Below are 13,648 nucleotides of genomic sequence, written 5' to 3'. Positions count from 1 at the left end.
AACAATAAATAAATAAATAATAATTATGAATAATAATTTCGAAAGATAATTTTGAGTAATAATTATCAACAATAAATATCATCTCATCATCTTCTATATCATTACTCTTTTAATCAGCCGTATAATATTCATCGCCATCATCGTTATCACCAACATCATCATCATCACAACTCACAGCATCATCATCATCACAACTCACAGCATCATCATCATCACAACTCACAGCATCATCATCATCACAACTCACAGCATCATCATCATCACAACCTACATCATCATCATCACAACCTACATCATCATCATCATCACAACCTACATCATCATCACCAGAACCACACGCAATGTGCTTGTGGTAGCTTACTGGACTTCAAGGACCAGCTGCCTATCAATATGTGCCCGTTAAAATGTGATGACGACGACGATGATGACGATGATGATAATGTGAAAAGCTGTGGAGGAACATCGTATTACTCACTATATACTGGTAGTGATGATGATGATGATAACGATGACGACGATGATGATGATGATGATGATGCTGGTGATGATAACTTCAACGCTGATGAAATTGAAAGAATGACAATCGTTTCTTTCTTTCATTCATTCCCTCCTTCGTTCACTCATTCACTTATTGTCATCTTACTTATTCAATCATTCAATCATTCATCTCACTTAATCATTCTTTCTTTTTCACTCATTCATTCATTCACACATTTTCAAAGCTTGGAGCATATACAGCATTGAGCCCGGCACTCTAATGCACTTCCAACTGAACCGGAGGGATGAAAAGAATGTAGAAAATTCTACAAAAGAAATGAATGAAGAAAAAAAAATAAAAGAAACAAATGATGGAAAGAATGAAAGAATAAATGAATTAGGAGGTCTGTGTTTTTCCGGGTGGTCTGGCCCAATGTGTGACGTCAGAGGTGGGTGAAGGTAGAATGATGGATGGACGGATGAATAAGTAATGAATGAATGAATGAGTGACTGACTGCAAGATGAATTAATTATTGAGCGCTCGATAAAATAAAATATGAATGAATGAACGAACAAACAAACGAACGAACAAATAAATGAATGAACGAACAAACGAACGAACGAATGAATGAGCGAATGAATGAACGAACGAACGAACGAATGAATGAATGAGTGAATGAGTGAGTCATCATTATCATCAAGTTCGTCGCCAACTCGACCACAATTTCTTCAGATTGTAAGCAAAACAACGGAAATTGTGATTTGAATTCAAGTTGTGTAAAAGTGAAATCCGACGGTGACGTCACTGTTGAATGTCAGAGCCATTTTGGACACGTGATCACGAAAAAGAAAAATGCATTCGGTTTGTTGGTTAATTGATTCAATAAATACTTGAATTATTGATTGATTGATTAATTAATTGATTGATTGGTCGAATGTATGGTTGATTGATCAAATTATTTGTTGGCTGATTGGTTGGCTGGTCAATTATATTATTAATTAATAAACCAATTAATTAATAAAACGACATTCCTTACATTTAAATGACCAATATTTTTTTTAATTTTTTAAAGCCCAACATTTTCTTTTACTCTTCTTCTTTTTCTCTCTCTCTCTATCACTCTCTCTCATTTATATTCAGAGATTTTGTACAAATGTTTTTCTGAAACATCATTACATTTAAATTAAGTTAAAAAAACACACGTCCAAAATATCAACACTACATAAGCAATATATTCTCTCTCTCTCTCTCTTTCCTCTCTCTTTTTCTCTCTCTCTCTCTCTCTCTTTTTTTTTCTCTTTCACCCAAACAAAACCAGAACCCACAACAAAATCGACTCTCCTGAACACGGATCAGACGGATCAGAGCTACCACTTCCTGTTGCATCACAAGGATGCAATTATCCTCGGCTTTTCTCTGGCTGCTATTCTTGTGGCCGTCGTCATCATGGCAACTGTGGTCGTCGTTAGCGACAGGAAGAAGAAGAAGGCGGAAGAGAGGAGGAGGAAGATGATAATGTGGATGGTTCTGAGGAGGAGGGCTAGGAAGATGAGTTAGTGAGAAAGAGAGAGAGAGAAGGAGTAGGGGGAAAAGAGAGAGAATAAAAAGGAGAGAATGGATGAATTAATAAATGAATGAATGGATGAATGAATGAATTAAGGAATGAATGAATGTATGAATGGAGGAATAAATGAACGGATGAATGAATGAATGAATGATTGACTGAATGAGAAAGATAGAGAAAAAACCGCATGAATAATAATTATACCAATTATAACCGTAACAAAAATTTAATTAATTAGATTTAAACTTTTTTAAGACTAACTCACCAACTTGGTAAAACTACACAGACTCTCTCGCCTCCATCTCCTCTCAGAACCTCCATGGAAATAGAATGAGTGACGGAATGTAATTCATCTAGTATTCACAACCAGTGGATGGAGAATTTGTTAGATTGGTTTACAAAATTGGGCAATTATCAGCAAAAGTTTTGTTATCATGTCTGAAAAACGTTGTTTTTAATTGAAGATTTGACAAAAATTTGGGCTATAAGCAAACAAAAAGTCATTCGTTCGGCTGTACATTCGTTCTCTTGTTTATTTGCTTATTTGTTCATTTATTCATTCATTCATTCATTCATTCATCCATTCGATCATTCATAAAAGTTTTTGGCCCAATCAAATATACATTTTGTTAGAATATCAAAATATACTTTTTTACTTGGATGTACCTAAATAAAACACGCACCACACAGCACAACACACACCACACCACTCAACACACAGACACACATACACACACACACACCACACATACACACACCGCACCACACACCACATGACACACACACGACGCGACACAGTGCAACATGTGATTTATTAATAAATTTGTATCTAGGATACAATCAATAGCTGTAACAACTGCAGCCGCAGGATTCAAACAAAAAACCGTAAAACATGGGAAAAATAACCTGCTAAAAGACCAACCTATTTTTAAACATTCCTATTTTTAAACATTCCAACATATACAAATATATACAAGTAAAACAAATACACGTACACACACGTACTCGCACACTCACACACGGAGACTTTTACACATACAAACAAGCGAACAAACTCACACACACACACACATACCAACATACACACATGTAGCCGGTGCACACTACATCCACTCGTACGTTGCAAAGGTAGAAGTAATCAATAAAACGCAAGGTGAATTCATAACAACAAATACTTTGTTCATAACTCTTCCTCTCTCTCTCTCTCTCTCTCTCTCTCTCTCTCTCTCTATCTCTCTCTCTCTTTGCTACTTATCTTTATTTCTCTCTCTTTCTCTCTCTCTCTCTCTTACTTCCTTATTCTTTTTTCTTCTGTTTTTTTGTATATGTTTCACTTTTTCTTTATCTGTGTTATTTATTTTCTACATTTTTCTCTTCTTTCTCTTTTTCTCTCTGTCCCTCTCTGTTTCTCTCTGTCTGTCTCTATCTCTGTCTCTGTTTCTTTGTCTCTCTCTCTCTCTCTCTCTCTCTTTCTCTCTCTCTCTCTCTCTCTCTCTCTCTTAAGCAATTGCACAACTGTTAAATGCTGTTGGTGTCGGTGAGTTTTTTGTTCAATTGTAGACAACATTCGTTTCACAGTTCGACCAACGTTTGTTTATACTCGTTACTGCATGTTGTTACATTAAATTACATTAAATTAGTTACATTAATTACATTACTGAAGGAAAGATTACATTAGAGAGCGAATTACATTACATTTAATCACATCAGTAACGTTTTAACATTTGTCGTCGTCGAGTTATATAGAAATAAAAAAAACTCCATCGCACAATCCTGTACATAGAGTTGGATTAAAAAACTTTGAAGTACAATACTTAATGTACTAAAATACATAGTTTCTATTTAGTTTATACGGCATTGGGTAACATTACTATATTTGTATCATGTTACAATAGTTGTATCATGTAAGAATAGTTGTATCATGTTACAATAGTTGTATCATGTTAGGGTAGTTGTATCATGTTACGATAGTTGTATCATGTTTATGTAATTTTGATTAACATTACGATTTATGTATCATCTTACGATACTTGTATCATGTTACGATACCTGTTCATGTTAGGTTAAATCATCGTAAGTTAGTCAGATACTTCTATCACTTAACGTTACATTGTTATTAACGTGACATTAAATCACATTAATCACATTAATTAAACCGTGGGTTATTTAATTAATTACTTAATTTAAAAATCGGGTATCTGTAAAAATAGCAATAAAAATATGAAAAAAAATGCCAAGGATAGCAATGACAATAATATAAAAATAACAACAGTTTGATCGACTACAGCAAAGACCAACGACAACAACAATAACTACTACTACTACTACTACTACTACTACTTCTACTACTACTACTACTACTACTACTACTACTACTACTACTGCTAACACTACTACTACTGCTAACACTACTACTACAACTACTGCTACTACTCCCCAAAAGAAAAACTACTACTATTACTACTACTACTTCTACTACTACTACTACCACTACTACCACCACTACTACTACTACTACCACTACTACCACCACTACTACTACTACTACCACTACTACTACTACTACTACTACTACTACTACCACCACTACCACTACTACCACTACTACAACTACCACTACAGCATGGAGATCCTTCCTCGCTCCACAGCCTATGCCGACACTCAACGTATCAGAGTTCTTGTTGTTCTTGTGCTGGATGTCTGTGTGCTTATATTTCTAGCTACTCTTGGATATTACATCAGGCTAGTAGTAGTAGTAGTAATAGTTGCTGTAGCAACAGCAGTAGCGACAGCAGCAGCAGTAGTAGTACTAGCTGCAGTAGTAGTAGAGGTAGTAGTTGTAGTGGTAGTGGTAGTTGTGGTTGTTGTTGTAGTGGTAGTTGTAGTAGTAGTGGTAGCGGTAGTAGTAGTAGTAGTAGTAGTTGTTGTTGTTGTTGTTGTAGTAGTAGTCGTAGTAGTAATAGTAGTAGTAGTTGTTGTTGTTGTTGTATTAGTAGTAGTAGTAGTAGTGTTAGTAGTGTTAGTAGTAGTAGTAGTAGTAGTAGTAGTAGTAGTAGTAGTAGTAGCAGCAGCAGTAGTAGTAGTAGTTGTTGTTGTTGTAGTTGTTGTTGTTGTTGTAGTCGTAAGAGTAGTCGTAGTAATAGTAGTAGTTGTAGTAGTAGTATGATTTAATATTTGTGTTATTCATTCATCTCGTGTTTTGTGTAATGTGTTCACATTGATAGCGTGTTACAACTTCTTAGAGATTCTCATAAATTGCGATCTCTAGTGAAATGTAGCTGCATATTTTTTGGTGGCATGGTGGTGTAGTGGTTGAGGCGACTGATCTTGCAGCTGCAGTGACCGTCTTCAAATGCAAACGTAGGCCCTGCATGTCTCAACATAAACTCCATATATTCAAAAAATGATATCCCTTGACCAAAAAGAATTGACTTGACCCAATTAATTATATTTAACTTGACCTAATTAAACTTGCCTAACTTGACATAAATAATCACAGAATCGGTGATCGGTTCCCGCGTCGTATGACCCCATTTCAACCGGATGACCCCTCGATAAGTTACCGCAGGGAGCAAGGTCTCAAGGCCATGGCCGGGTTCGATTACAAAGGTCAAGTTTCAGAAGTGGTCGTGGTGGTCCTGTCGTTCTGTTTGCCGCCCGCTGTTGTAAGTGGCCTGTGACGTGTGGTGTGTGTGTGTGTGTGTGTGTGTGGTCGGCGCAAGGTTCCGCGCGTCCGGGTTTGAACTATATCAGCAAGCAATTTTATTTTTCTATCTCACACGCACTCACGCACACCCATACACACACACAATCATACACACGCACACACACACACACAATCATACACACGCACACACGCACCTCAGATATTGATTGGAGAATTGATCCAATGTAGAAAATGCAACAACAGAAATAGTATGACCGTCTCAGGGGCGTGCCTCGTCTGCCACCTCTTCATACCCACCCGTAGAATGTTCAGATTCATTGGTAGCCACTGATGAAATGAATGAATGATTGAATGAATGAATGGATGGATGGATGAATGAATGAATGAATGATTAAATAAATGAATGAAGAAATGATTGAATGAAGGAATGGATAAATACATGTATAACAAATTAACTGACCAGGTACATTTCTAATGGGCATCCTGATAACGATGATATTCAATGACGTCAGCAAGTTTATGATTGGTCGACCTCGACCTGTTTTTCTGGAGGTCTGCCAGCTCAACCAATCAGCTTGCTACAATTTAAATTTGTACCCCAACTCGAGTCTGACCATGTGTGACCCGGATTCGGCCTGTGGCAATAAGGATGCCAGCGTGATGGCTTGGGCGAGGTGATGATGATGATGATGATGATGGTGATGATGATGATGATGATGATGATGATGGTGATGATGATGATGACGGTTATGTGTTGATGATGGGGTGATGATGATGACGATGACGATGATTCGTTGCTGCTGATGATGGTGATGGGGTGATGGTGATGATGATGATGACGATGATGTGTTGCGGATGATGATGATGATGATGAATAGGATTTGGACGTAGGATGAAGCTTTGAACATTTTGTAAAATTATAAAACCAATATTATCGATAGTGGATGAAATGAACGTGATTAATAATGAAACCAAGCGTTTATCTTTTGCCTTCACTCATCCATTTAACCATCCGTTCATTCATTCATTCATTCATTCATTCATTCATTCATTCATTCATTCATTCATTCATTCATTCATTCATTCATTCATTTATTCATTCATTCATTCATTCATTCAGCAAATCCTTTCCTTCCTTCCACGCCTCTATCACATCCTTCTCGTCTGTCTTCACGGCTGTAAGTGGTAAAAAAATATAAAATCATTATCATCATAACTTGCAACATCATAATCAGCAACACCACCACAATTTCCATCACCATCATCAACACCACCATCATCATCATCAACACTACCACCACCACCACCATCATCATCAACAACACCACCACCATCTACATCATCATCAACACCACCATCTACATCATCATCATCAACACCACCACCATCATCATCATCATCGTCGTCATCATAATCATCATCATCATCATCATTCTCTTCGTCATCATCATCATCATCATCTGCCAGATATACATCCAGAGAATAGTAAGCCACGATCTAAAATGTCGGATAATCGGACCATTTTTGGCACTCTCCATCGTAATGATGTCCCTGCTGTGCTGTCTGCAGAGGTTCGCCCTTCTATTCAACCACTGGACGGATGTGGTGGTGGGCTTTGGCTGGGGGACCATCGTGGCGGTTTACTTGGTGAGAAAGGGTTTTGTTTGTTTGTTTGTTTGTTTGGTTGGTTGGTTGATTGGTTGATTGTTTGTTTGTTTGGTTGTTTGTTTGTTTGGTTGTTTGTTTGTTTGTTTGTTTGTTTGTTTGTTTGTTTGTTTGTTTGTTTGTTTGTTTGTTTGTTCGTTCGTTTGTTTGTTTATCTTCGTTTGTTTGTTTGTTCGTTCGTTGTATTTATTTTCATTAGTTTCTTCACTTTTTCTCATATTTTTCAGAAATGCTAGATTGAGGCTGTTGCTTACGAGGCTCTTATTTTCTTTTAGTTCTTGCTTCGTAGTTGTCACATCATCCAACACAATCATTTCAATTCCATTAAAGTTACTGCTGGGTCTTGGCAGAGATGTAAAAATCTCCCTTATAAATACAGAACTAAAATGAGATTTTTAGATATTAATCTGTTTAGATATTGGTGAATGGAGGTGCATGGAGTTAACTGGTTTAAGGAAGAAAGAAATGAATAACTGGGCACCTTGGTAACCTGATAAAAAAAAACCTTAAAAATCCTCATTTTAAATCCGACATTATTTAGTGGCCCTCAGTAACGACACTCTTCTCAGTTCGATGGGGTCCTATCCTGTCTTTGTGTTTTTGCCTACTCAGAACGTGGCTAAAAAAACTTATTTATTTATTATAATATATTTAATTATTTATATTTATTTATTATAATATATTTAATTATTTATATTTATTTATTTATTATAATATATTTAATTATTTATATTTATTTATTTATTATAATATATTTATTTATATATATATATATATATATTCATTTATTATTATTTATTTATTTACTTATTTATTTTCATTTATCATTTTAGTTATCTGCTAATTTTGTCTCATAATTTTTAATGGCCTCCCAACCAGCAATCCTATCTTTTCTGTTTGTATTTGTTTTTTATCTGCTGCATTCGAATTGATTCTCTTGAGTTAGCTGGCCTGCTACATTCACGGTTTTTGAACTCTTGATATACCTTCCATGCCTTGTATTTAGCTTGTCCTCTCTTCTGTACTTCATTTGTTATCCAAAGCCGCTTCCTGATTAATTTTTTATATTCCGAAACCAACTTGTTCACCATTTTCAGCAATAAATTTCAGTCTTGCTGTACTTCTACTGCTTCAATTGTTTTAACCAGGTTCAATTCCCGGAGTTTTGTTGGTCATAAACTCACTGTTCATTCACTCATTCATCAATTCATTCATTCATTCATTCGTTTATTTATGCATTCAATCACTCATCCATTTATACATTCAGTCACTTATTTTGACACTTTTGACAGGCGGTTTTCAATTTGAACAACTTCAAAGAAAAAAATTCTCGCGACAGCAGCAGCGGCGGTGGTGGTGGTGACGACGATGACGATGAGGTCGGTGGTCCTGATAGTGATTACATACGTCATCATCATCATCATCATCGTCATCAAAATTTTTCGCGCTCCTCCACTGAACTTAACGAGGTGAGTGTAAAATTACGATGATGATGGGGAGGAGGAAGATGATGATGATGTTGATGATGATGATGATGAGGATGATGATGTTGATGATGATGATAACGATGATGATGTTTTTGTTGCTGGTGACGATGATGAATGGTATTAATGAGGATGTCGATAGTGGTGATGTGGTATGATTTACCAATCAAAACGCTCCATACATACCGTGCCATTCAAACATCCAATCAGAACAGAGATAGAATACCATGGTATTGGGCACCATGGCATTGGAGCAGTAATCACGTGAGTAGTGTAATAATAATAATAATGATAATAATTTTATCATCATTTATAATAATTTAATAATTATATTATGACGTCATTCAATTATATGACCTCGTAACCCCTTTTAGAATTTCTACAACTCGCGTCTGACGCTCGACAACAACAAAACGTCAACGACACTGGCGACGACCACCAACTACCACAACCACAACAACACCTTTCAACAACAACAACAACAACAAATTAAGTTCAACAATCCTCTGGTGACAAATAACGAACTGACAAACAACAGCAGCAACAACAACAACAAAAACAATAATAATAATAATAATAATAATAATAATAATAATAATAATAATAATAATAATAATGTAAATGGCGTCATTATGCATCGTCAGAAGTCACGTGACAATGTTACGTCATTAGAAGATTATTATTAATTATTAATCATTTCATTATTCATCAACGATCACGCATACTCATTGTCAGCATCACCACCACCACCATCATCATCGTCATTACCATCATCATTATTACCATCACCATCATCATCATCATCATTACCATCATCATCATCCGCCGGTGATGGAGAATTATCTAAATTTTTGCTAGAGACACATTCAACTTTACTAGGGTGCTTAATAACATTTTTTCAACCGATATTTATTCTTCTAATTATAAAAATTATACTTATTATAACCATTATATTATTTTTAATAATATAATGAAGGTCAAAGGTTAAAGGTCATTCATACTTTCTTAACAACTTGTCTCAGTCTGGTATCAACAACCACACGCGCACGCACACACACACACACACACACATACACACACACACATACACACACGCACACAAACTCACATATACACAGCGTACATATGAGAACGGACACACAGGAAAACGACATGTATTTATTGTTTATTTATTTAAATATAATCAAAATTTCATAATTTAATCGTTACAACTATCAAAATCTTTGATATTCTCTGCTAAATGTCTCACCGAAAAAAATTTTCTTGATGGAAAATTATTTATAATCCGATTTTTGTGTCATTTTAATTGTTTCCCAGATCATCCTAACATTTTTATTTTATCCGAGAGATGTCACAATTCAACATTCCTTTCACGCTTAAGTTCTAGCTATATAACTATTAAAATAAATTTGTACAGTGTAAGGCTTTATAGATTTAAAAAGAAATATATGTAAATGGTAAAGTTTAATATTCGTTGAATGTTTTTTCTAAAATTAATTTTTTAAACAATGCAACACCCCAGTTTGAGAGAATTCAAGAACTTTTCTTAAGATACCGACATCATTTAATAGCGATTGATTAAAAAAAAAAAAGTTTTGTTGCCTATCTAGCAGATTCACTGTGAAGAGTGAATTCAAGTAATAGTCCAAACACAATAAAATGAGGAAGGGCATAAAATGTTAGAAAAAATTCAGATACTGGTATAAACAACGGATTGCCTCAAAAATGTCTTTTACTAGCAGCCTGAATAGTTGTGTTTGTACAAGGTTATTATGGTTTTAGGATTTGAAACTGCACGCAACTGAATTGAATTAGGATAAGGCTTTAAGATTATGTCATAAAATAGGATACTATATCTTATGGTATTGAATGGCAGGGTATGACATAGTATGGTATAGTATGGTATTCTCATAACTATTTTTTTTTATAGGAAAAGCTTCACAGATTACGGATACTCATCAATGTAACCAAAAAAACTTTACTCTAAGTTTATAAAATGATAAAAGATTAGGCGTTAAATAATAACAAACATTTTGTAATATTTTGTTGGTTAAATCTTGTTCAAGAAGAATTTTTTTGTTGAAATCTTTTAATGAACAAACCAAGGCAGCGGATTATATGATACATCAAGTATTTATATTTAAAAAAACACGATCAACAAATTAACGAGATAATTAAAAGTTAATCAATAAATAAATAAACAATATAAAATAAATTGAATTTACACTTTTAAAATGATAAAAAAATCGGAAAAAAGAACGATAATAGGTGATAATACGATAATACGTCATCATGCATCTACTCATACATCGATAAATAAAAACATAGAAACATAATTGACGATAATAAATAGTATAAATAAAAAACAATAAAGCCGATGAAATGACATTTGTAACAGCAATGAAACAATGTTTAAAAAAATATAGCAGTCGTATACATGGTCAATAATTAATTAATTAATTAATCAATCAATTAATCAATTAATTTATTTATAAATTAAATAATAAATTGTTTATTCAAACGGTGAAACATAATAAGTTTAACTGAAACGTATAGGGCAAAAAATTATGACGTAGTTGTGACGTAATTTTTGCATTTGAAAAACACATCAATCTTACAACTTAGGTTATTATAAACGTCTCAACACGCACACACGCACACGAACAACACCATAAATACCATACATAGTATATACAGACATATACACACAGACATACATATGTACAACACACTTAAACACACATACAGCATACACACATATACAAACACATACACACAAATTCCTACAAAAACTTATTGAAAAATAAACCTAGAGCATTGCGTTTGAATGAAATTAAATTCTCAGAGGAATAAATGAATGAATAAATAAATGAATGAATGAATGAATGAATGAATGAATGAATGAATGAATGGATGAACGAACGAATGAATGAAAAAATTAAATTAAAACTCTAAAATAAATCTAAAAACAGCAACACGATTTTTAAAAAAATCGAATAAACGATGTGAACTATATAATGTATCGATTCGTACTTACCAGGCTTAGACAGACGTGAGCGTGTGTCTGTGTGTTTGTGTGTGTGCGTGTGTAATTGTAGTATTTTCACCACTATTACACCAACAACCAACAGCAGAATTGTATGTAGCAGTAGTAGTAGTAGTAGTAGTAGTAGTAGTAGTAGTAGTAGTAGTAGTAGTAGTAGTAGTAGAGTAGTAGCAGTGGTGGTGGTGGTAATAATAATAATAATAATAATAATAATAATAATAATAATAATAATCTATCCTTCCCCTTAAGGTAGAAAATAATAAAACATAAAAACGTCAGCAGGGCCAGCTCGAAGAGATGCAGTTTCAATGGCGTCTTAAACATTTCTTTTGGTGATTGTTGACGAATGGTGAGTGGCAGACTGATGAGTGGCAGACTGCTCGCCACCATATTGATGGTGGCGAGCAATATGAAAAGCCTTCATTAGCCGGCAAGAGCTGATTTATTACTATTATTCATTTTATCCAACGATTGGCAAGTTGAAAGGTGAAGAGCATTTCGTGAGTTGCTGCGGTGTGCATTGGGCATTTAGTTGAAGAAAATTAAATGAATGCCAGTCCTTTTTTGATGTAAAGCCCCTCTAATTGAGAAGAGATATCTTGGTGAGAGATTTCAGATACTATTCTTGCGTCATCGGCATATTAACGAAAGAATAAGCCCTAATTGTTAAAGGTCTCAGATAAGGGACCAGTATTAAATAGTGAAAAGCATTGGTCCTAATACATGCAAAGCTCTGAGGAACTCCGGTTGAAGATAAACAAAACAAAAAACCGAGTAGGCTTGGGTGGTGCCAAGTTTAATACATTCGGGGCGTTTTCAAAGATATGAACTGGATGATGGAAAAGGCTGATTCAGCGATGCCCATTTTGTGTGTGTGTGTGTGTTAATGTTTGTCTTTTCAATTTTTTTACATGAACGAAAGTATGTACACCTGTGTCACTATATATATATATATATATATATATATATATATATATATATATATATATATATATATATATATAACGTATAAATAATCCACATTTATAAATCAATATTCATTAATTAGTTGAATAACAATTTAATTAATTAGTTATTTCACATAATAATCCAATAATAATTATAATTATAAAACAAACAATAGCACATTAATAATAACGACATTAATATTAAAAGAAACAGATCTGCTTAATATTGTATATAATGTATGTATATGAGTGTGTGTGTGTGTGTGTGTGCGTGCGTGTGTGTGTGTAATGTATATGAGTGCGTGTGTGTGTGTGTGTGTGTGTGTGTGTGTGTGTGTGTGTGTGTGTGTGTGTGTGTGTGTACGAGTGTACCAAAATACCTACTAATACTACTAATACATAATCGAACGTATTTGCGTACAAAAGAATACAGAAAAATATGTATACAAAAATACAATACTCACACTAGCATTATCATTGTAAATACTTGCCTTCTGTAGAAGAGGCATTTAAAAATTGCCTCGTCAAATCTTAATCAAATGCATATGAAAAAATTTTTTTTTAAAAAGATTATTGCGGGTTATAAAAATAAATTCTAAAAAACAGACAGACAGACAGAAAGACAGGCAGACAGAGAGACAGGCAAACAGACAGGCAGGCAGACATACAGATATACACACAGAGAGACAAACAGACCGACAGACAGAAATAGAGACATGTAGAAGGTATGAAGAAAGAAGAAGAAAGTAAAATCTGGGTGTGATACACGGACACGCTACACACGAACGCGCGCACAC

The 13,648-nt window shown here is 34.4% G+C and overlaps 2 protein-coding genes across 2 annotated transcripts in view; both read left to right on the top strand.

The window, feature by feature from the left end:
- HELRODRAFT_177898 (hypothetical protein) overlaps window positions 1–6,056 on the top strand; it is a gene marked incomplete at both ends in the record, with an annotated part of 11,125 nt that extends 5,069 nt beyond the window's left edge. Inside the window, 8 exons of the mRNA XM_009026062.1 lie at window positions 331–406; window positions 723–926; window positions 1,211–1,339; window positions 1,797–2,030; window positions 3,136–3,195; window positions 4,665–4,740; window positions 5,542–5,707; window positions 5,973–6,056. Coding sequence (XP_009024310.1) covers window positions 331–406; window positions 723–926; window positions 1,211–1,339; window positions 1,797–2,030; window positions 3,136–3,195; window positions 4,665–4,740; window positions 5,542–5,707; window positions 5,973–6,056 — 1,029 coding nt within the window. The remainder of the gene's footprint in view (window positions 1–330; window positions 407–722; window positions 927–1,210; window positions 1,340–1,796; window positions 2,031–3,135; window positions 3,196–4,664; window positions 4,741–5,541; window positions 5,708–5,972) is intronic.
- A 127-nt stretch (window positions 6,057–6,183) lies between these two features.
- HELRODRAFT_177897 (hypothetical protein) lies at window positions 6,184–10,238 on the top strand (the record flags this gene model as incomplete). Its single annotated transcript, XM_009026061.1, has 7 exons — window positions 6,184–6,383; window positions 6,830–6,887; window positions 7,177–7,356; window positions 8,667–8,753; window positions 9,069–9,122; window positions 9,233–9,367; window positions 10,176–10,238. The coding sequence occupies 7 exons, from the start codon at window positions 6,184–6,186 to the stop codon at window positions 10,236–10,238; spliced, it is 777 nt and encodes a 258-aa protein (XP_009024309.1).
- Window positions 10,239–13,648: the final 3,410 nt, after the last annotated feature.

This window comes from Helobdella robusta (genome assembly GCF_000326865.2).
Source record: "Helobdella robusta unplaced genomic scaffold HELROscaffold_45, whole genome shotgun sequence".
Classification (NCBI taxonomy): Eukaryota; Metazoa; Annelida; class Clitellata; order Rhynchobdellida; family Glossiphoniidae; genus Helobdella; species Helobdella robusta.
This window is presented reverse-complemented; position numbering and strand designations above follow the sequence as displayed.